Source organism: Conger conger, chromosome 3 (assembly GCF_963514075.1).
Source record: "Conger conger chromosome 3, fConCon1.1, whole genome shotgun sequence".
Classification (NCBI taxonomy): Eukaryota; Metazoa; Chordata; class Actinopteri; order Anguilliformes; family Congridae; genus Conger; species Conger conger.
In genome coordinates, this window is record NC_083762.1 from 17,556,896 (window position 1) to 17,579,205 (window position 22,310).

Below are 22,310 nucleotides of genomic sequence, written 5' to 3' on the forward strand. Positions count from 1 at the left end.
TTACAATTAGTGAATTACACCTAGGCATATACTTCCACGGAAAGTGTCCAACATATCCCAAACACGGTAGATAGGCCTGTTCGTAAAATTAACATTTTGTCAATTGTGTTTACTGCTAGATTCCAGTAATAACGGATATTAACAGTGTTTATTGTATATGATAAATGTGTTTATTCAAATAGGGCTGGTCAAATAATTATTTTGGCAACAATCTATATAATTCGTTTCCTTTTCTATACAATTGCTGCAACAATTGGTCACACAAGCAAAGAATGTGGTTCCCTGAATACACTGTGGCCAGTTATCGGTCATGAGTAATGTGCTATGGAGGAAATGTTTTTGTTGGATGGGTATTGTGAAAACATGCCTGAATTGAGAGAAAGCGAGACGCAACAACAACAACACTTTGAAGGTTACCGGCCACTTTGCAGTCTTTAGTCTTTTCCGATTGCAGGCCTAATGCCCCGTCAAGACACCCCACTGGGTCTACAAGAGGGCCGCCATTTATTTGTAAGCGACCTGTTATCACCGAAATAGCAGCTGTGATAGGGGTATGGTATGGGGGCGGGGATGATCTGGTCGTAATCATTTTAAAATGACACTAATATAGCCTGCATAGAGAGGTTGAATTCTAGTGTTAATAAATTAAGATTCTCTAATAGGCTGCATACAGGAATACAATTATGTTATTAATGCCTGTTTTATTCGTTTATATTTATGTGAACGCTACACAGCTCCTCACTGAATAACATTTATAGCCACTAAATAAACTGCAGCGCTGGCACAGCATATATAACCGTCAACCGTTGACGCCACAGTTCCTCTCGCCCCTAAGTACTTTATCTTATAGGTGTTACTTTGCTGAGGCTAGATGATACGCGAGCCATTATGCTAATTTGACAGTTGTCGGTGACTAACAGAACCTGTAGGCGCAGAAAGGAAAGGCTTGGACAAAAGTGGCAAACAAATAATGCTCATAGTTAAACACAAGATGTGACCTACTTGGGGGTTAGCGCAAGCTATGGACGTCTCCATGATTTAATGCAAATTCCTTCCTTTGCCCTGCGGTAACACAAGGCATAGGCTGCAGCACTTAATCAACTGTAATCAAACTCTCTGAGCACCCAGTTACGAGATAATCAGCGCAGCAAATTTACTAATTTTTTTTTTTTTTGCTACAACCATCAATATATAGTTCGACACTATAAAAATTATTCTCATCATACAATCAGAAAAAGGGGTTATTTGGCTTGTCTCCATAGAGGAACCATCTTTAGTTCCGTATAGAAACCCCCGTCATAGGTGTGAAGTGCGAGAGCTTCCAGACAAAGAACCATTTAGCCCGACAAAGAAACATTGAATTAGGAATTCTTCTATTTAATTCTATGAATTCTTCTATGGAATTACATGGTTCCTTTTGGAAAACAATTTTGTAGTCCGATAGCCAATAACAAGCTTTATTAGCTTCTAATGATTTTCTATACGAGAGTTTAGCATGCAGTCTGCTAACATCAATGTCTCGTTAAGCTGCTCACCTAAACCACAATCCCCTCGTTTTGAATGGGATATGCGAAGATAACACGCCGATCATCGGATCACTGACATCCTGTGGAGATTAGCTGGAATTAGGGAGTAGCCTTCTGATGGTACCAGTTAACAAAAAGAGGGAAGTGTTCTTATTGTGATTTTGTGTAGGCACTGATCCATGTACAAAGAAAACAATGATGATGTATAAGTTCTGTTTTTTGAAGTATTTTAGTGTTTTGCGCAATTACCAGGAAATAGTGTACAGGCCTAAATTGAAGCAGTATGTGCATATTATGTTTACATTGTTACAGTGTTTGGATAGTTAACTTTGGTGACTTTTGCTCTGTTTGTTTGTTTGTTTGTTCAAAAAAAAAAAAAAATGGCCCTTGTCCTTATCTTTGTTGTACAGGTAGCAGTTGAAATTGTACTTACCTCTAGGGTCTTTCAGCGAACTTATCCCTGGTTATGGGTATGCACTTTGTTGTACGTCGCTCTGGATAAGAGCGTCTGCCAAATGCCAATAATGTAATGTAATGTAATGTTACTGGATATGTGGGCCGTGTCTAATAGAGTTACCCAAGTTTTTCAAGATTTTGCTATGTATAATCTCAACATTGTGGATTGCTAGATTAATTAGGCCTATTCGTTTTCTTACAACATACCATTCAAGGTGCTAATCTATGTTTGGCTCAGGAGGAAATATATAATATTCACGAGAAATCAAAATAATAAACACCAGTAGTCCTACCTTTAGGCTACTAGACTTTAGAATACATTTTAATCTAAAGGTACACTAGGCCTAATTTCACTGCGTGATTGGGATAGGCTAGCCAACTGTTGAAACGTGGGTGTTATCGGAGAACAGATTCGCATTACGGACCGGATTATAAAAGCCATTCGTATTCAACCGGCTCAGAATTGCTCCGCCCAGTAAATGACCCGCAATAGAAAGCGTATCGCGCTTGCCTGAGCCACTGAAGGAATGCAATTAGTGACATCTGGCCTTTCAGGCCCCAACACCGGCCTTGTCTATTCGAGAGTAGTCCATCTAATAGCGACTCTTCAGGCGCGTCTGAAGAGCGAACAATAGACACAAAACGCATTGGCAATGATTTCAGACTGTGAGGTGGAAAACGATTCAACTCACACGTTAACTTTTTTTAATTGTAATTATGTTATCTATTTTCACTTTAATATACGTGATCAATAGCCTATACAAGAGTCAATACTTACTGAAGACTTGATTTAAAAAATAGGATAACTATAAGCCTACCTATAGGGTGTTGCTAGTGAGCAATGAAACGGCGAAGTCCTGGCTGGCAGAAACTCTCCCCTGGGTGATGCGAGAGCAGGGCTCCAGACCTGCTGAAAATCTAGTGTCTAATAAAATGCAATATAATTCTGTATGGATCAGGAAGTTTGTTTTTTACAGCATATTTTATAACATTTTGGATCATGGCTTGCACTTAGTACTCTCCTCAACACTGTAACAATTTCATGTCTCATATGTAGTCTATTAGAGTTGAATTAACTCTTGACATTTTACTGTCTATTAACATGTCAAGTTGTGTGACTTTTCATTAATCCACAATGATTTTAAAGCCATTTTGTAAAAAAAAACAAAAAAACAAAAAAACTGAACAATTACCAAGTTCATTTTGACATCATTATTACATCCCCCGATAAAATAGGTAATAGATAATATTTCAGATTAACGTCCATGCATGGCATATCATAGGGTAATTAAATGACATTAAATGGCATAGGGGTCCAAGACATTTAACTGCAATAACTGCTTAGTCCCACATTAGATAGGTAATCTATCCAGTCAATGCAGTACCGTAGTGTCCTGTAATGTCCTACCTCACACTCCGATACTATAGGTGGCAGCAATACGCAATGTTTTTAGTCAACCACCCGCATTTAAGAATTGAACCGAAGAAGTACAAGAAAATGACATTTGTAGTTGATTTTCATGTGAAGTATTTTTAAATATGGATTTGATAAATTTGGTCTTACAAGCCTCATAAAGGAATGGATTCGTTTCTTGGCGAATTCGAAGAGGCCAATAAGACGGTAGGTAGCTGCTGGCAAGCTAGGATATGTAGTAAGCAGATGAAGTAGCAAGCTGGTTAACTTGCAGTCAAAGTACGCTGTAGCCTACTTCTGTCAATGTTGTTGCTTCTGCTTAGGTGCAAACTTATTTGATGACAGTTAGCTGCGCTGCCATGAGCGATCGTAAACATTGAACAAATTAAGTTTGTGTGAAGATAACAATATTCCGCATCATTTTACTTTTAAGTGACACTCGGATGGACAAGTAAAGAAAACGATATAAAGCGTATGTGTTAACTTGTTATTCTCTCCCCCACTTCAGGAGCTGCGTTGGCTGCGAGAGCTGTACACATTTATAGAAGACACATTTTGCTCCGTGACTGGCCACAATGCTGGTTATTCTGCCACACAGCTGGCATTGGCTGTTGTTAGAAGAGTTCAACGGGCTGTCGGCACCAAGCCCGCCATGCTACCCCTCGGCTACAGGTACAGCATACGACTTCACGAGTTTAGTGCGAATAGAAGATGTTTATAAGGGTAAAAGGTCATGAATGTCTCTTCAGTAACTTTCCTTTTTATTGCATGTTTTTGAGAGACAATCAGGACAGTCGTTCAAATTATTTCGCAGATGTGCTGTGCATAAGCCACTACACCTCTTGCCCCATCAGAATCATATTCTTTCTTTCTGTGTTACTGAAGGCTGGTCTCCGTTTTGGAACTGGTCACCAGGCAACACAGGTTCTGTTGTAGCCATCTCACCTGGACCACCACTGAGTACAGAGAGTGGACCAAAGAGGCAGAGGGAGTGTTATCCAACTACAAAGCTTTATCACCAGCCTACCTGATCCTGGTTGGTTTTCTGACCGATGGCAGTTCAGAGCCAGGTGTAACATGTGATGGAACATGGAAAGTGAGGGATGGAAGTGGGAGTGTAATGTGTGAGGTAAATACCACCCCTTATCAAATACATTTTAATGATTTCATGCACTTTGCCAATTAAATTGTCATGTTTCACCCCTATATTTTTCAATTGCAACATGCTTAATTTACTACTTAGGTGCATACTTTCTTGTGAAAACCACAATTGGGTAGGTTCAACATATCTTATTAGTGCAGTCGGATGTCGTAGGGTTTCAAAGAAATGGAGTTGTATTATACACTCAAAAGCATCTGGAAAAGGATATTACTGTTTGTGAGATTAGTTTCCAATAATAACCTTGAAATATGATCAGGTAGCTCTAATAGGTTTTGACTGGCATTGAAGTATATTTTGATGGACTACCAGTCAATTAACTGTGTTTAATGCCCACTTCCAGTTTAATCCTTACGTCAGAAGAAGTGACTGAGCAATGTTTTATAAGCAAAGCACAACCCTGGAAGGCTTATCACACATCACTTTAAGTCTGGTCAGGCTCATTGTTCCACAAGGTTGTGAACTTGTCCCAACGATGCCACAGATTCAGCTTAACTACCGTTTAATCAGTAAATACTCAGTATTGTATGGCTTTTTTGCCAAATGCAATGCTAATCCCTGGATATGGAAATGTCCATCTGTCAATAATTTTGGATACATATTGAATTGGAGCTCATTGTTTTTTGTTTTTTCTTAGGTCGAAAACTTGCTTTGGTGATTGGGTGGGGAAACATTGACGGGAGTAGACTAAGAATATGATTGAGTTTGTTTCTCTCTTCCTGAACAGGTTCTCAACCCCTCACCTGAATGGCTTGGACAACTGATGCTATTTCCCAGTTGGAACTACATCCCCCAACATGCTCCAGGTCAGAGCCAGGAACCGAAGGGCTACCTTGAGATCAGTGCTTCACCCCTACCTCTGGTCCCAAGTCCTAGAGCCTTTGCCCCTGGGGGGTCTCTCCCTAAATTAATGGGAACCAGGGAAGCAGCCAAAGTTCTCCAACTGAGGTGAGTGAGGCCTCAACTTTGTCTTATAGTTAATTTTACATTTTGAAAGGCAAGAAATGCCAGGGATAATTCCTGATGATGATAAATAATTTGAGTAAATGTAAAATGCAAATGAAACTGTGATCCAAAGAGCTGTACCTGCATCACCTTTATGATACACACTGTATGGCATGATCCACATACTGTATGTTCCATTTGTTTACAGCAGTACCTACTTGGAGTGAAACAGAGCAATAGACTCAATAAGAGGGTTGGGAAACCTTTCTTGTTAAAAAAAATATATTTGCACGGGTTAGCAAACATGGATGTGTGGTCTACTTCAAATTCACCATAATTTTCTAACATAGACTGTGAATGTATTACCATTATGCCACAACATATTAACGTATATAAATAAAGTGGGTCTTTCCTTCATGAAAATTGTAATGGCTAAAGTAGTTGTACAGGAATAAACAGCCTTCTTATTCAGACTGATTAGCTATAGCCGTTAAACTAACGTCTAACTAGTTAATCTAGCTAGCATTTCAAAGAGAAGGAATATCTTGCAAATCCTTAGCAGATAACTATATGTGCTGGGGAAAGAAAAATATTTGACATTTATGGATTTGTTACAAAGTAGAGGTTCTCCTCACTCCTTGTGTTTCATCACCAGGGAGAGGCAAAGAGGCCTTCGTCTCCAGGTGTTTGGGGAAGTTTGCACAGTCAGCCCCCTGTTGGAAATTGGGGTGAAGTCATTCTTCTGTTTCTGTCTGAAAGAGGGGGCCAGCAGTGTACCTGTGCTGGTCATGGTGAGTGTGTCTCAGAAAACTGGAAGAGTAGGGATTATGGGAATGGAAGTAACCGAGAGTCATCAGGTCAACTGCTATCTCTAGATTAGGGTTAGTCTACCTTTAAATCCACACCTTACGAGTGGACAACTGCGTAGCATAGGTGCAAAAATGACCATATGTTATTGGTGCATTTTCCTTCAACCTACATTTGGTGCCAATTGCCTGGTTGTTTGAATCTCATGGTCTGGGAACAGTTCAGGGTTTGTCTTGGGCTATATTACATCTTCAAATTATACCCAGTTTTAATGTGAGCAACATATGAGAATGACTTGACAGTAAAGCCGTTCACCTCAGAATGTACTTTCTTTTCTGAAAAATAACAAGCAGTTATACTGAGTCTTGACCTATCTTATGACTAGACTTCCAGAATCAGGAGAGTTAAATTTGGGATTTTCTAACCAAGCAATGACTTAAAAGTAATCAAATTGAATAATGACTTCATTCACAACTTCCTGCACATGTATGTCTCCGTTCTCATCCCCTCTGTTCTGTCCCTCCTCTGTGCAGGACCCAGGCTGTCTGTCCTGGCAGCAGTGCGTGTATGTGGCCGTGTTGGTGTGTGTGTCAGGCCTGCGCGTGTGCGGGCTAAGGGAGTGGCCAGGGCGCAAGGTGCTGTGTGTCACCCCTGAGTCACGCTTGCACATCCTTAAAGAGCCCCCGGCCACTCTACTGACCTGGGAGGAGGTGCTTGGGTCTCCTGGGCGTTATGGGAAAACGGGGTCCAAGAGACCAGGGCGACAGGAGACTGAGATGGACACACAGACCCAGACTGACACACAGACTGAGACAGACACACAGACTGAGACAGACACACAGACTGACACACAAACTGAGACAGACACACAGACAGACACTCAGACAAAGATGCAGACTATTAGAACCCTGCCACAGACTTTCCCTGTAGCCAAGACCAAAACTTCCAAAATGATCAGCTACAAGGTGAGAGCCAGAGATTTATTTCTATTAGTGGTTCCCAACCCTGTTCCTGGAGATCTACTGCACCATCCTGTCGGTTTTCATTTAAACCCTAATTTCTCTCGCCTGATTCTGCCGCACAGCAGGTCAAAGGGATTCAATTCAGTGTGCTTTGTTAGGGTTGGAGTGGAAATGTACAGGATGGTAGCTCTCCAGGAGCTGGGTTGGGTACCACTGATGTATATAAATCAATAGAGTTGGTTATTGTGTGTCCGTGCATCAGTGAATCATTATAATGGAAGCTGATCTTCCCTCTAGGGGGTGGTATCGAAGGTGCTGAACTCGGAGGCGGGGCTCTACGAGATGGACGGGAAGGTCGGGCTGTGCCTGGCCTATCAGCCTCTGCCAAGAGGGGGTCATCACTTGAGGGCAGGGGCAGAAATTGAGGTGAGGGGAGTTCAACTTCATCTTTTTAGGAAATAGCAGTGCCTCTTAAATCCTTTTAATATATCTTCCCTTAGCTCTTATGCACAGGCCCAGTAGTTTATGTGAATTTTTAGGTTTGACTATTGTAGAACTAACATTGAGGTGCTGACGTGTATTTTATTATAGCTGTGCAATTTTGCCCACATTGTAATATGGAATGTGTATTACTAACACCAAAGAGAGTAATTAGTTTGTATTGATATTGGGACTTTGGCTATGGCGCTCAAGTTACCTCTAATCTACTTTTGCTCCAGTCTGTACGTGAATAAATACACTGGTTGAGTGACGTGGTAAAAGGCAGAGTACAAATCTCTACAAAGTGACGTCCTCTGCTTCTGCTATCTCCCTTTTCCAAGCTCCATGATGTCCATTTCCTGTACCAGCCTTCCCCGCACGCCCTTCCCATAATGCTGTGCGCGTGTCTGCGCTCCAGTGCGCGGGTCATATCCTTCAGCCGGCTGGAAACGGAGAAGAGTTCCTGCCTCCTCTGGGACTCCCCTGCCCTCTGTCTCCAGCTGGAGAGGAACCTGGGCGTCTCCCAGTACCTGTGGCTGTGCCACTGTCTGAGTGCACTGAGAGAGAGGTAGAGCTGTGTGTCTCTGTGGGTTCATTCCAGTCCCTTACTTTTCTCCTGTTTTTCCTTTCCTTTTCTCCTTTTCTTGCCCCTAGCTCCACCCATTGGGAGAAGGTAGGAAAGATGAAGGAAAAAGAAGTAAAGAGAGAGATGTCAAGAACATGAATTAGGCAAATGGAAAGCTCCTTTAAATGTCAGTTTGAAGCCTCATCAGTTACATATGTGGATCCACACATCGATCATTTATATGTCAGGCTTTCCAAAAAAATACTTCCGCAAAGGATGCGCTGATGTTTTCTTGCTCAAAGGAAAGATTGGGAGTTCCTAACTTCTACTTCTATATCCTGGAAGGAACTTGAGGGGTTGCAGTGTTCTTAAAGATGGCGGAGCTCGATCGATTTCTGGGTCAGCAGTGAGGACAGGAAAAAAGTGGAGAAAAATAAGGGATTGGAATGAGCCCACTGTGTTTCTTTTGTCACCTCATTTTCGTCTTCTCCCAATTTGACAAACGTGCTCTCCTCCAATGAGATGATGTCCTCGATCTGCCCCAGGCTGTGCCCCCGCTGGGTACGAGAGGGGAGTTTAAGGGGAGTGGCGAGGAGGCTGTTGAGCAGCGTGGTGCTGCCAGGGCAGGAAGGCGGGAGACCGAGGGAACTGTACAGAGAGATGCTGGAGGAACCCCACTGCTGCCCCCTAACAGAGGTAAGGCTAACTGCAGCTCAACAAGTATGTTTTTTAAGACCACTCCTTTCTCTGGTTTTTAGTTTATATTTGCTCGGAGAGTTGTGGTGTGCGATGAGGAATAGATTCGATATTTAAGTTTGCAGATCCAAGATTCGTTTCTAAGGTTGGTTTAGTGCAGGGGTGTCCAGTCTTACCCAAAAAGGACCAGTGTGGGTGTGGGTTTTTGTTCTTGGTCAGCACAAATACGGCTGAGTCTACTAATCAAGATCTTGATTGGAGACTATGTCTCCTTAAATATTTGAACCGGGTGTCATCGTGCTGGGTTAGAACAAAAGCCTGCACCCACACTGGCCTTTTTTGGATAAGATGGGACCCCTCTGGGTTAGTGCATTCGGGGGTTTGTGGTCAAAAGCTAGAAAATACACTTAAAGTAACTCCATTGCAGCTTGTATGGTGATGCTGTGCAGTGACTCTTCGGTCATAGCTGGGCTTGTCTCTCTCCTCTCTCAGTACTCTGTGGACAGCCCTTCGTGCGAGTTGCTCTCGGTGGGGGATCTGCGGTCCTGGATGGAGGGACAGTGTTGGGACTCCATGTCCCTGCAGTCCCTGCTGCCCCCCTCAGCCCCCCATCTTACCCGCGCCCAACTGAACCCTCTGCTCGCCTGGTCTGTCCACGTCCTGTGTGCTGGGACTCTGCCCAGGCCCAAGGTCGGTGCATATGTGTAGCTGTATGAATACACTTTGGACCAGGGTGAAAGGGGGTGACATTGGTGCAAGTTTTTGATTAAGCCCAGCATTGCCACACCTGGTTCTACTTCTCAAATTCCTGTCTGAAGACCATGATTTAATTACTTGGCTGAATCAGGTGTTATAGCTTAGGGCAAAATGAAAACGTGCATGTTGCTCTTGGTTGGACACCCCAGTTTAGATGTCTTGGAGCCTTCTAGTACAAGCTTAGATTCAAATGAGCTCAGCTCACTTTGTTTAGATAAAAAATAATATCAGTAATAATTCTGTTGTTGCTTACACAGCTATTACCAAGCGCATGTGGAAATATCTTGTTTGCTTTACAATGCTCCAGGGTGTACTTAGAATGCTCCAGTTGCTGAAGACACACACAGATGTCTTCAGCAGCTGACTAGGATATTGTTTCACTCTCTCTCACCCTCTCCCTCTCTCCCCTTTTCCCTCGCCCTCGCCCTCTCTCTCACCCTCTCCCTCTCTCCCCCTTTCCCTCACCCTCTCTCTCACCCTCTCCCCCTTTCCCTCCCTCTCTCTCACCCTCTCCCTCTCTGCCCCCTTCCCCCCCTCTCTCACCCTCTCCCTCGCCCCCCCCCTTTCCCTCCCTCTCTCTCACCCTCTCCCTCTCTCCCCTATCCTCTCTCCCTCTCCAGGTGCTGGTAGGTGTGTTGAAGGTGAGGGGGCGAGGACCAAGCCTGCGGTTGGAGGACCAGACCGGGGTGATCGATTGTGTAATTGTGGAGAAGAGAGACAGCGACTCCTACTGTGCTGCTTACAACACTGCCTGGTTAGGTACCACATCATCCTGAAATACCTGAAAACTCATGCGGACACACACAAATATGTGCTCAAATTCACATACACGTGCATACACACTCACTCACGCATACTCACAGTCACATACACAAGCACACACACGCACACACGGACACACATGTTCACGTACACGTACAAGTTCCTGCACACTGACACATACTCATATTCACATGCACACACACACTCACACACTCATACACAGATCCACGTCTCTTTCTGGTTTATACTGAGTAATTTTTTTAATGTTGTTTTGTTTTGCTCAGATTGTTTAGTGTGTGTTCAACGCTACACTCTCGTAATGGAACGATTTCTGACGACCGACTTCCCTGCCTCGACCCACTTGGACCAGGAGCGCTACATCACACACAGACACTCCAGGTACCACACACACACATACACACACATGGACACAGACATTTCACACACTCTCCAAATATTACATTGCCGCAGACACCGCAGGAGACACACAGCTGGGTATATGCAGCTGTTTAGCGTCTTTCACATGCCAACTGCTGGAGAGTGAACTCTGTAAGGAGAACTCTGTAAACAACTGTATATATATCAGACACATACATATTGAAACGCATTGAAATTCCATAGTAAATATTGCAATGGAGTACATCCAGTTGAACTAGCTTCCTGAATGAGTGTGTCCTCTCCCTCTCCCTCTCAGACTCTATATCCAGCTGTGCCTGGATGACCTCACAGTTCTCAGCCCATCTGTCGCCATGGCGAAGTTCCGCAGCGTCACGGAGGGAGAGAAGAGCGGGGAGGGGGAGAAGCAGATGGATGAGGTCACTCCCCATCCAAGCGCAGACAGGCCTGGGGGGTCTAGGGACGGGTCCCGGGGAAGTGAGCAGTCCAGTCATGTCAGAAAGGAGAGAGAGATGGTAGAGGGAGAGCGACCAGGGCGGTCTGCAGACAGAAGCCACAAACAGGCCACAGAGGAGCCTGCTCTCTCTGCTGTAACGGGAAAAGGCTCCAAACCCGGCCTGGATCAGACGACCAAGAGAACCAGGCAAGGAGAGGAGAGGCCAGCGAAACATGGCAAAAGATCAAGAAAAGAGGACAAAGAAGACGACCTAAAGTCAAGAATCCAACCTGTAGAGGAAAAACAAGAAACTACAGGAAGTGGGGTGGGGGACTCACATACGCGACCCCTGGCTGACCCCGCCAGGTCATTGACCTCTGGCCGGTTGAAGGTCGCGACCCCTGTTCCCTGTGTGTCTGTCATCTTCTGTGTGGAGTCCAAAGAAGGGCTGGCCTTTCGCAACGTCCAGGTTTCAGAAGAAGACCCCGGCCTCTCCCTGTGTTTTGGGGTGTCCGCAGTGTTGCTTGGTGGGGTGCAGAGGTGGGGGCAGGACCCCAGGAACTGTCCACTGGAACAGAGAGAGACTACGATAGGGGGAGCCGAGAATGATAGGGTAAGCTGTAACCTTAGTTGACCAGCCAGTGTCAAATTTGTCAAGTGAATCCAGACTGTTTTAAATGTATTAAATTTTTCATAAATATCTTATGGATGATCAAATGTAAGTTGAAGTTCCCAGGAAAGAACCTAAAAACCATGGAAAGCATACAAATGAACTTCACTTTAGTCCCATAGATAATGATAATGGTTGGTTGGCAGCTGACTGATATGTCTGGTGAAGCACTAAGAGTTTTTCAGAGGTCTATCCTTTAAAAAATATGGCCTGTAAACATTTAACAGCTGGGCAGAAGACATTAGGTGCCGCTGGGACGTGTGTGTTCATATTTCTGTCGATTTCTATTCTGTCAGTCTTCCAACTTCTCTTTAATCTCTTGCCCACGCGCTGTCTCTCTGCCTCAGGTGGAGCTCCAGTTTGTGGGCGACAGTGTGCGCTGGTACCCCTTGCTGCAGCTTGGCACTGTTTACAGGATGGTGGCCCCCCACACTGAGGTCAGTGCCCCATGTGAAGAAAACGCCCCCCCCAATCTAACTACCCTTAGATAGCCATGCCCATCTTGCTCTTCTGTATTTTAGTTCAGTGCAGAAGGGTTGGTTTGAGGTTTCCGCCCTTACACAAGCATCAGTGTTTAGTGATGGTTCTGCTTATGCAGTACATAGGGAAATAAAAACGTTCTTTTGAAACCGTCATCTGAAATGACTCTGCTTGTTAGCGCAGTGCCATACATTCTTCTGCAACAGCCAATTAGGCAAGCAGACAGCCTTGTAAAAATGTGGAAAATATGCTCATTAAATTCTAGAAAGCTGCTGTTTCGAGATGAACAGAAATGAAGCAATACTGTTCATTGAGCTAGCTACCTGATGACTGTAAGGTTTTGTTCAGCTGACTGCCTCAACTCAGAAGAGCCATGATCAAGCACATGATTTTCATTGTATGCTCCAGGCAATAGTCAGATATACCAAGCTAAAGATGTAGCATTTACTGTGGTGTTCCTCTCCACTGGGAGTCTACTCCCAGCATTTCCACAGAATTATAGAAAACAAGGAAACAAAAAAAAACAACTAAGAAAACAAAGAAATCACTACAACAAAGAGATATGGTGTAACTGTGTATGTGCTTAATGGTGCAACCGAGCGTTGTAGCCTATGTGGGTCACAAGAGGTAAGCCGCAGTCTGGCTTGAGGGTTCTGAGTGTCTACGGGTTTCATGTCTGATGCCTGATATGCCTTTGTGCTGTAATGATCTCTCGCTCCTCTCCTCTCCCCTTCCCTCCCCTCCCCTCTCCTCTCCTCTCTCCTTCCCTCCCCTCCTCCCCCCTTCCCTCCCCTCCCCTCTCCTCTCCTCTCCTCTCCCCTCCCCTCCTCTCCCCTCTCCTCTCCTCCCCTCCCCTCCTCTCCTCTCCTCTCCTCTCCTCTCCTCTCCTCTCCTCTCCTCTCCCCTCTCCCCTCCCCTCCCCTCCCCTCTCCTCTCCTCTCCCCTCCTCTCCCCTCTCCTCCTCTCCTCTCCTCTCCTCTCCCTCCCCTCTCTCTCAGGACCCTGGGGTGCTCTCCGGCTGCAGTGTGCCAGGGCAGGGTGGTGGTCGGCTCCACAGCGCCCCCACTGTTCAGGTTCTGCCTCGCTGGCATCTCCACACCCTGCCACTCCAGCAGGTCAGCAGCGCATCGCTGCATTCTGTCACTCTTCATATTTCACATCTGAGTAGGGCATTCACTGCATTATCATATTGATTTATATCACCAGCTATTTCACTGAAGAAATTACACTTTGCTCTGGGGTACAGCAGACTGGAGAACGGGGTTAATGGACTCATATGGGGTTAACACGGGGTTAAGTCCCAGTTGTGGCATTAATCTAATGCAAGCGTAAAAATGTCTTTCTGCACTAACTGTTTTTCTTGTCAGTACTAATAAGAAGCCTAGGTGTGAGTGTCGGTCCAGTTAATGTTGGCGTGACAGGACATTAGTGGTAACATACCCCTTATGCTGCCAGTGTCCCCAGTGTGTGTGCGTGTGTATGTGCGTGTGTGTGTGTGTGTGTGTGTAAGCAATAAGGGCCGCAAATGCACAGCAGGAGTGACAGAAATTGCATAGTTTGAGGAGGGCGCTGTGTGTTTTTGCAGGCACACGGGCGTGTGGAGCGGAAGGTTTGGTCTGTCTCTGAAGTCCTCGCCTGCAGGTAAATGCAGTGCACCATTTGTGGAAACCACCAGTAGTCGGTGTCCTGTAGATTTTTGACCCACGCTCCTGATAATGTCTTCACATTTGAATGAATAATGATGGGTTTGTAAGTCAAACTCATGTTTGAGGGTAACGTGCAACAGCCCGTCTTAGCTTTCACATATTCTCTGATCCTCTTATTTATGTGGCTGGAATAATTAAGACACTGAGGATAGCTGTCAGTCCACACTATGATTGATTTATTTGTATTTTATTTCTTCAGGTAATGACACTGTGACGGTTTCTTCGGAGAAAACTTTCTTTGTTCTTTCTGTCTGCAAGTTATTGCCATACATACCTTTATATAGGACACATATATTATTTTTATTATTATAATGAAATATTTTTTAGCATAAGTTCACTCTTATCTAGGTTTGTTCTTGGAGTAAGTTTCCTTACTGGCCTCTGCTGCTTCCTGGATTTCTGTCATTGACATGTTTTATCCAAATGATCACAACAGTAATCGGTCATTACAGTAGATCGCTACTGTAGGTTAAAGCTTTGAGACTTTAGCTGGACTACTGTCCCTAGCTCAGACCCTGTCAGTAGCCCTGGAAAGTACTGTTTAAAGCAGGCGTGTGTGAGAACTTGAGCCTTGCTTTGTTCACCTCAGCGTTGCCGCTACTTTGGTAACCTTTGAAGGAGTGATTTCTCGCAGAATACCACTGCTGGAGGAGAGAGGGAAGATCCCCACTGTCCAGTCAGAGCACAGGGACAAGGGTAAGAAATCCTTTCTGAGAACCCCAATTCCCTTCTTAAATCACGGAAACCCCATTACTGTCACATAAAAGTCAAAGCCAGATCAGGCAAAGAACATTGAGTGCAAATAAACATGATAGCATCTTGCCTTTCTTCGCCAATCCTTTTTGTAAGTACTTTGATTAGCCCTTACGTATCTGTTGCTTTAGGTTATGTGTTTTTTCTCCCTGTTTGTGTTCTTCACAATGTTTTGCACTTGTGTCACTGTAATTGTCTGCCCTGCTGTTGTTATGTTTCCTAAGTGGGTTTTGTGAGGGGCACATTTGTCACTCCTCTTTGTGTGTGAACAGGAGTGGACATGGAGCAGACTCTGAACATTAGGCTGACAGTGCAGGATGTGGTGTCTCCTGGGCAGAGTATACAGGTGTACCTTGACCTCTCCCAGAGACCGTACACTCCAGGCCTCATAGCTGGGGCCACAGTGCTGTTCCATACCTTCCAGCGTAAAGTTTCCCAGTGAGTGCCATCAACATTGTATCGATATTAAGGGCATCGATACATCGATAGCCTGGTTTTTTTGACTGGTTAAATATCTGGCACAGATTGATGACTGGATAACGTTTTGTTCTGTATGTGTCCTGGGAAAATTCTGGGATTTTTTAACAGGGTTTGTAAATAAACTGCTGGCTATACACTCAATGAGCACTTTAATAGGTATTTATTAGACTTTATTAGATCTTTTAGACTTATTGGTCTTCTGCTGCTGTAGCTGTAGCCTAGCTGTAGGTTTGACGCATTGTGTGTTCAGAGATGCTCTTCTACATACCACTGTTGAAATGTGTGGTTATTTGTATTACTGTCATCTTCCTGTCAGCTTTGACCAGTCTGGCCATTCTCCACTGAACTGCTGCTCACTGGATGTTTTTAGTTTTTCGCACCATTCTCTGCAAACTCTCCCCATTCTGACATTCGGTCTGAAAAACATCTGAACCATTTCTTGACCATTTCTACATGCTTTTTTACATTTAGTTGCTGCCGCATGATTTGCTAATTAAATATTTGCATTAACAAACTGCTTTCCCGGACTACCTAATAAAGTGCTCACTGAGTGTAAGAACTCTATTAATATAATTTATTAGAATGAGTTAATCATAAAATATGAAACACAAATTCAGTAATGGGTATTTTGGAAAATGTTCAACTGCATAAAGTGTTAATGTAATTAAGTGCCTAGTCGTGCGTGTGTTAACCTGCGGGAGATAACTTAATAGTTTCATGAAGTCGTTCTGCGTATTATGGTGCTTCATATCTTGACATAAAACTCCAGTGAGTTAACGTACCTTACTGTGCCAAATTAGGTTAGCTGCTTACTACTTTGTTCAGTTCATGTTTTGTGTGTAATGTGAATGTTCGCCTTTCGGCAAGAATAATTTTTCACTCAAAGCTTGCTACCATCATTTCACATAGGCTTCTTGCCAAATAAATGAATAATTCTCACCCAAACGGATATCTGCATTGATTAATGTCTCCCAGCCCTGACTGTATTTCCTTGTGCTGTCAGGATTGGCTCTGTGTACTGCCGCTCTCTCCCCCTGAGCTGCGTGACCGTTACCGCACCGGGGCGAGCCGGGTGAGTCATTTCCCCGCGTGTTTTGTGTCCCTTCGACAGTTAAATGAGGTCTCATGACCCAATCAACCCGACAGCCTCGCTTCTGCTCCCGTAATTCACATTTTATTCCCTCATCATTTTCCATTTGTGCTGTCTGTAGTTCTTTATTCCCGTGCCTTAAATCCTCGCGGCTTCCGCCGTCCTCTGACAGCGCCACCTTAATTTACGTCCCCCTTCTGCGTTTTAATTTTTCAAGCTCGGCGGAGCTCGGCGCCCCGCCTCCCATCATGCACCTGGGCGAGTGGGCGCGGAAGGGGGCGGCGTGCTGCGGCTCGGCCCGGGTGCGAGCCCACGTGACGTGCGTGCTGTTCCTGCAGCTCCGGTGGGTCTGCTCTCTGTGCACCAGCGTCTTCCAGCAGGTACTTTCCCGCTCCTGAAAACGGGCTCCTGCGAGAGTTTGTCCAGGCAGAAACGGGGTATTGTAATGTCAAACGAAGGGGCATTATCCGCAGCACGTGCGGTCAAGATAATAATTGGAATTGGTATGGAAAACCGTTTTTGAAGCCGCTGTGGTTTATCGTGAGGGCTGCGAGACTTCCCGAGGTGTAATCAGGCTTTCACAGAGTCAGAGCGCAGGGTGTGGAACCAGAAAGCCTGACCAATAAGATACAGCCTAAATCTTGTGAGCCAGGGATAATAGAGGTCAGGCCAGGACAAAGAAAAAATGGCTCACTAAATGCTCCCAGCTGCTAACACATTTCAAACTGCCCTTTCCAGTTTACATCTGGTTAACCAGCAGAATTGAAATGACTCTGAGTAGTTCTTGGTGAATTTGCCCTCTCTGTTTGAACAACTTATTTTCTATTATAACAGGATGCCTGCACCCGAAACTACCCACCATGCACTTCAACCACTGGAGTTTTCCAAGCAGAAGCAAAGTCAGTGCATAGCTTCTTTTCCTGGTTTGTATGTGTGCTGGTGATGTTCTGCACGTATGGTATTGTCTGTGTTGTAGTGTTATAGTGTGGCATTTAGGCTCGATGGTGTGTGCGCGTGTGTTTGTGTGTGTGAGCGTGTTTTTCTGTGTGCGTGTGTGTGTGTGTGTGTGTGTGTGTGTGGCGGACAGAGGGCTTGAATGACAGCATGCATCTCAGTACATGACAGTGAATCTGTTCTCTGTATGTGTGTGTTCTCCCCAGGGCAGTAGTGGAAGATGGTACTGCGGAGGCCCAAGTGTGGTTCTCCTCTCAGACAGTCTCACATCTGCTGGCGCTGAATACGACCGAGTGGGAAGGACTACAACGGCTGGTCAGGGTCAGAGGTCACCTCAGAGTGTACCACCAAGGGAGGAATGTGGTGAGAGCCAATTCTAAACAAATATCACTCAAGCTGCTTTAGCTGTGATAAATCATCATCATTCAACTAGATAATGTTCACAGATTAATATAGCTTAATAAGGAGAGGGTAGGTGAATGTCAGCTCTGCCTATGCAGTTTGCGCAGTGCAGAGGAGCTCAGAAGACTGAATCAGTGGACTCGTTGCAATCGCTTATTTTACTTATGTTCCTTCTAGGAGCTAGAAGTAGAATTTAGGAACTTTTTCTTTCGGAAAGCCAGACATATAAATCAACCTGTGGATCCACCTCTCCCCATCTGCCACGTCTGTAACTGACGTGGTTTCAAACTGACATTTGAAGGAGCAAGGACATTCCATTTGCCTAATTCACGTCTTTACTTCTTTTCCTTCCCTCACCCGATGGGTGGGGCTAGGGGCAAGGAAAGGAGAAAAGGGAAATGAAAGTAGGAGAAAAATAAGGGAGTGGAATGAGCCCAGTGACTTGTTGGTAGATGCTTGTGCCTGTGCAGTTCTCATTCAAAGGGAAGTTAACAGTGCAGTAAACAAGAGTGAAGGATAGGGGGAGACAGTGAGCTGTCTACAGGAAGGTTCTGTTGTGTATGACTTTACTCAGGGATAGACAAACAAAGTCTGGTCTGTGAGGTATTCAACAACATTTTAATACAAACCTCAGCAGGGCCTCAATACGTTACAAATCATTACATTATTCCAGGTTGCCTGGGCTCTGGAAGATTGTATGTATTAAATGGTTCGCATTTATATAGCGCCTTTATCCAAAGCACTGTACAATTGATGCTTCTCATTCACCCATTCACCCATTCACACACTCACACACTCACACACTCACACACTCACACACTCACACACTCACACACTCACACCGAAGGCAATTGGCTGCCATGCAAGGCGCCGACCAGCTCGTCAGGAGCATTTAGGGGTTAGATGTCTTGCTCAAGGACACTTCGACACAGCCCGGGCAGGGGATCGAACCGGCAACCCTCCGACTGCCAGACGACTGCTCTTACTGCCTGAGCCATGTCACCCCTTATAAAAATATATGACTTGACACTTTTTGAAACATTTGATTAGAATCATACTTACATTATTGTAGCATCATATTTTTAATGGTCTACACTTATTTTAGTTTACTAGTTTCAGTTAAAAAATCTATAATCAAATAATAAGCAGTAACTAAGACGTTTTTTCCTATTTCGGCTTTCTGATCAACTCCTAGCATGCTTTCTTTTCTTCTTGTTTTGAAGTTGCTAATTTTATTCTGATTTCATTATTTATCACACCGTTGATTTTCTCACATTGTATTTCTTTGGTATAGAATAAAGAAATATCCCTTTGTCTAACTTTTTAATTCTGGAAAGCCTAACTTTCCTTTTAACGCTTTCCAGTCATATTAAGGAGACCTATGCTGCTTCCATTTTCATACACTTTCCAGTCCGTCTGTAACTGATGTTAGTACCTCTGAGGTTCTGCTTTGAAAAACATCCATTAAACTCCAAACAGAGGTCTGTGTAAACAGGAAATCCCAGGTGTAGTCATGATAAGACCTGTGCAACTGTTTGGCACGTGAGCAAGGCCCTTTACCCCACATTGCTGGGTATTGGTATTGTGCCCTGCGTAGGCTCGTCGACTGTAAGTCGCTTTGGATAAGATATAAATATAGCTAAAAAAACTGAAAAGCAATGGAAATTCATATAAAAATTCTGTGTCATGGATACTGGACTGAGTAGTTAAAGCAAGAGCAGTTTGGAATCTTTGGAATGTTTCTAAATGGTAAATGGTAAATGGTTGGCATCCCTCATCCCTACCACCAGCACTCCTCAAAAGGCCGTTCTGTGCTGATTTAGCCTGATGCTGAGTTTCACTTCGCCAATGCCCACTGTGGCTAACCAGCCAGAAGTCACTTCTGAAACAATTAGGGTTACCTAAACTGTAACACGGGACTAAGACAAAAACTACTGTATATCACCTTTTCGGGGCACACCACTATGCTGAAAGCAAGTCTGTGTGCAAGCAGGACCCAGGAGGAAAAGTCCTACCTGATCAGTGTGAATGATAACACAGCTGTGTTCATATTGACACAATTAAACAGATAAGTGCCCCTTGGCTCTGACTTCAGTGTTCGCTGGTGACTTGATTTACTGTCAAGTCTGTGTATAATAGATGGCCTGTAGTTGTTGTACTGCTGTACGTTGTTGTGATGACTGTGATTTTATGTGGAAAATATAAAAAAATAAAACAGAATATATTTTAAATGACCTAGATACCTCACTGGTAATACTGTAGGCACCACAACTTGGCGCCTTAGCTTCAAAGTCTTGTTTAGCCAGCCATATCCATTGTCAATAATGTACTCTGTACTGTGAACTGGCATGAAAATACAGAGAACATTTTTTCTTTGTATATTTAAAGAAATGTAGTGCTTCAGACCTGTGTACAGCCCTCGTGCTAAGGCACTGTAAGATTGACCTTGACAACGCAGACTCCATGATCAAGTTCTGTCCGGCATAATACACAGGCTTGGCTGGCAGTCCCATAGGGAAATACACAATCAGCTCTACTGTCCCCGGTGTCTTATGACCCTAGCTGGTCGATTGGGTGCCTACCAATCCGTCTATTCAGCTTCATGTGAAGCATGTTCCTCAGACTCATGTCTGTGTGAGCCTGGCTTCTGAACTGACGTGTTAAGAAGTGGTGGGTGGCACTTTCGTGATTCGGAGAAGAGCAGAGGTGTATTTACAGTCCAGGGGTCAGAAAGTAAAGTCCTGTCCTGTGTTTCTTCCACCCATCAACTCAGCCAGATGATTTCACTAATCAGTTCTACCTCCTGACTGAGAATTTAGCTAATTAGCAAATCCAGGTTACTGGAACAAAGCACTGGGATGGACTTATACTTTCTGAACCTGGATTTTCCACACATACTTCCGCTCTTCCGCATCACCGGTTACGATGAACATGCGGCAGGAGCATAATTGGGCTTTCCCAAAGAGGAAGATATTTCTCGTTTTGCCTGAAAGGTGTTTGAAGTTGAAAGAGTGAATCTTGCTGACGGCAGTGACATCATGCATGGGGTGTATTGCAGGTGTCTGATGAGGTTTCGGAGGACCCCCTGCTGCAGTACCTGTCCTACCTGTGTGTGTGTGCTGCTGTCTGTCGCTCTGTCACACTCACCTGTGAGCTGCAGTCTCGGGCCCAGAGCAGCGCTGCGCAGAGACACGGTGAGTCACGCTACGCGTCGCTAGCCCTGTACAGCACACTGCTAACACCTCTACACTGATACTGCAGTGCATGTAGCACAACGTGCTAGCCTCTGCATACACCTGTACACTGATACTGCACTGCATGTAGCACAACATGCTAACCTCTGCATACACCTGTACACTGATACTGCAGTGCATGTAGCACAACATGCTAACCTCTGCATACACCTGTACACTGCATACAGCACAACATGCTAACCTCTGCATAGACACGACTGACTTTTCACTAACACTGCGCTGCATGCAGCGTGACTGGTGCAGAGGGGAACTGTCCCTATCACCCACACTGTGTGTCTTTCAGAGAACGCCCAGCTGAAGAGGTTCACCCGTGGGGACCGGGAGTTTGTCACCAGGATCCCAGCTCCTCTGCAGCTCCACTGCACTGAGCTGAGAGAGGGGGAGATCTCCGTGTGACAGAGAGAGGGAGGAGGAGGGGGAACGAGGAGGAGAGGGGGAGAGAGGGGACGGGGGATAGGGAAAAAAATGAGAGAAGGTGAGCAGGAGAAAGAATAATAAATAATACTAATGTGGTTCTAATCCCAGTGTAGCCACAATAAGATCCGCACAGCCGTTGGGCTCTTAAGCAAGGCCCTTAACCCTGCTTTGCTCCAGGGGAGGATTGTCTCCTGCTTAGTCTAATAAACTGTATGTCGCTCTGGATAAGAGCGTCTGCTAAATGCCAATAATGTAATGTAATTACTATTATCCAAAGTGACTTGACACTTGATGAGGCTAAGCAGGGGACAATCCCCCATAGTGTAATGTGGGGTTAAGAGTCTTGATCAAGGGCCCAAGAGCTGTGTGGATCTTATCGTGGCTACACTAGGGCTTGAACCACCAACCTTCCAGGTCCCTGTATGTACCTTAGCCACTAGGCTACAGGCCAAAATACTGCACAAAGAGGGGTCCAAAGAACAGGTGGGGAAAGAAGCTAAGAATGAGAATGTGTATTAGTGTCATGGGACAGGGTTCAGGGTGAAGTCCTGTCTTACTGGCTGAAATGATGGTGATGTCTTTTGGCAGCACAGTGAGAAGGGAACGACACCCAAGAATATAATGTTGAATAAGTGTTTGTGCTGTGATGTATAAGTGCTTTGCAAATGCGCCTTGTTTTTTACACCTTTGTAGAAGAATTTATTTTGTATTAAAGGACATTTTTTCACAATTGGTGCAAGTGTG

The 22,310-nt window shown here is 44.7% G+C and overlaps 1 protein-coding gene across 5 annotated transcripts; it reads left to right on the forward strand.

Moving 5' to 3' along the window:
* The first annotated feature begins 3,463 nt into the window (after positions 1-3,463).
* ctc1 (CTS telomere maintenance complex component 1) lies at positions 3,464-21,571 on the forward strand. 5 transcript variants are annotated; one of them, XM_061235837.1, is made up of 24 exons: positions 3,464-3,603; positions 3,905-4,068; positions 4,282-4,525; positions 5,283-5,503; positions 6,156-6,291; positions 6,841-7,272; positions 7,567-7,695; positions 8,091-8,317; positions 8,860-9,010; positions 9,503-9,700; positions 10,387-10,525; positions 10,813-10,927; positions 11,223-11,973; positions 12,378-12,467; positions 13,509-13,625; positions 14,096-14,151; positions 14,806-14,912; positions 15,242-15,407; positions 16,453-16,521; positions 16,757-16,919; positions 17,374-17,462; positions 17,700-17,856; positions 20,954-21,089; positions 21,433-21,571. In XM_061235837.1, the coding sequence occupies exons 1-24, from the start codon at positions 3,562-3,564 to the stop codon at positions 21,543-21,545; spliced, it is 4,212 nt and encodes a 1,403-aa protein (XP_061091821.1). In that variant the 5' UTR covers positions 3,464-3,561; the 3' UTR covers positions 21,546-21,571. The 5 variants fall into 5 exon arrangements, with proteins under 5 accessions (XP_061091821.1, XP_061091822.1, XP_061091824.1 ...); XM_061235838.1 differs by having other exon boundaries at positions 17,374-17,438; XM_061235840.1 differs by lacking the exon at positions 21,433-21,571 and having other exon boundaries at positions 17,374-17,438; positions 17,705-17,856.
* The last annotated feature ends 739 nt before the right edge of the window (positions 21,572-22,310 follow it).

Excerpts from the sequence above, each read along its gene's own strand:
- ctc1 (XM_061235837.1), top strand. The coding sequence starts at position 3,562 with ATGGATTCGTTTCTTGGCGAATTCGAAGAGGCCAATAAGACG. Across the intron at positions 4,526-5,282 it reads GTGGGAGTGTAATGTGTGAG|GTTCTCAACCCCTCACCTGA; the intron begins GTAAATACCACC and ends CTTCCTGAACAG. Across the intron at positions 12,468-13,508 it reads TGGTGGCCCCCCACACTGAG|GACCCTGGGGTGCTCTCCGG; the intron begins GTCAGTGCCCCA and ends CCTCTCTCTCAG.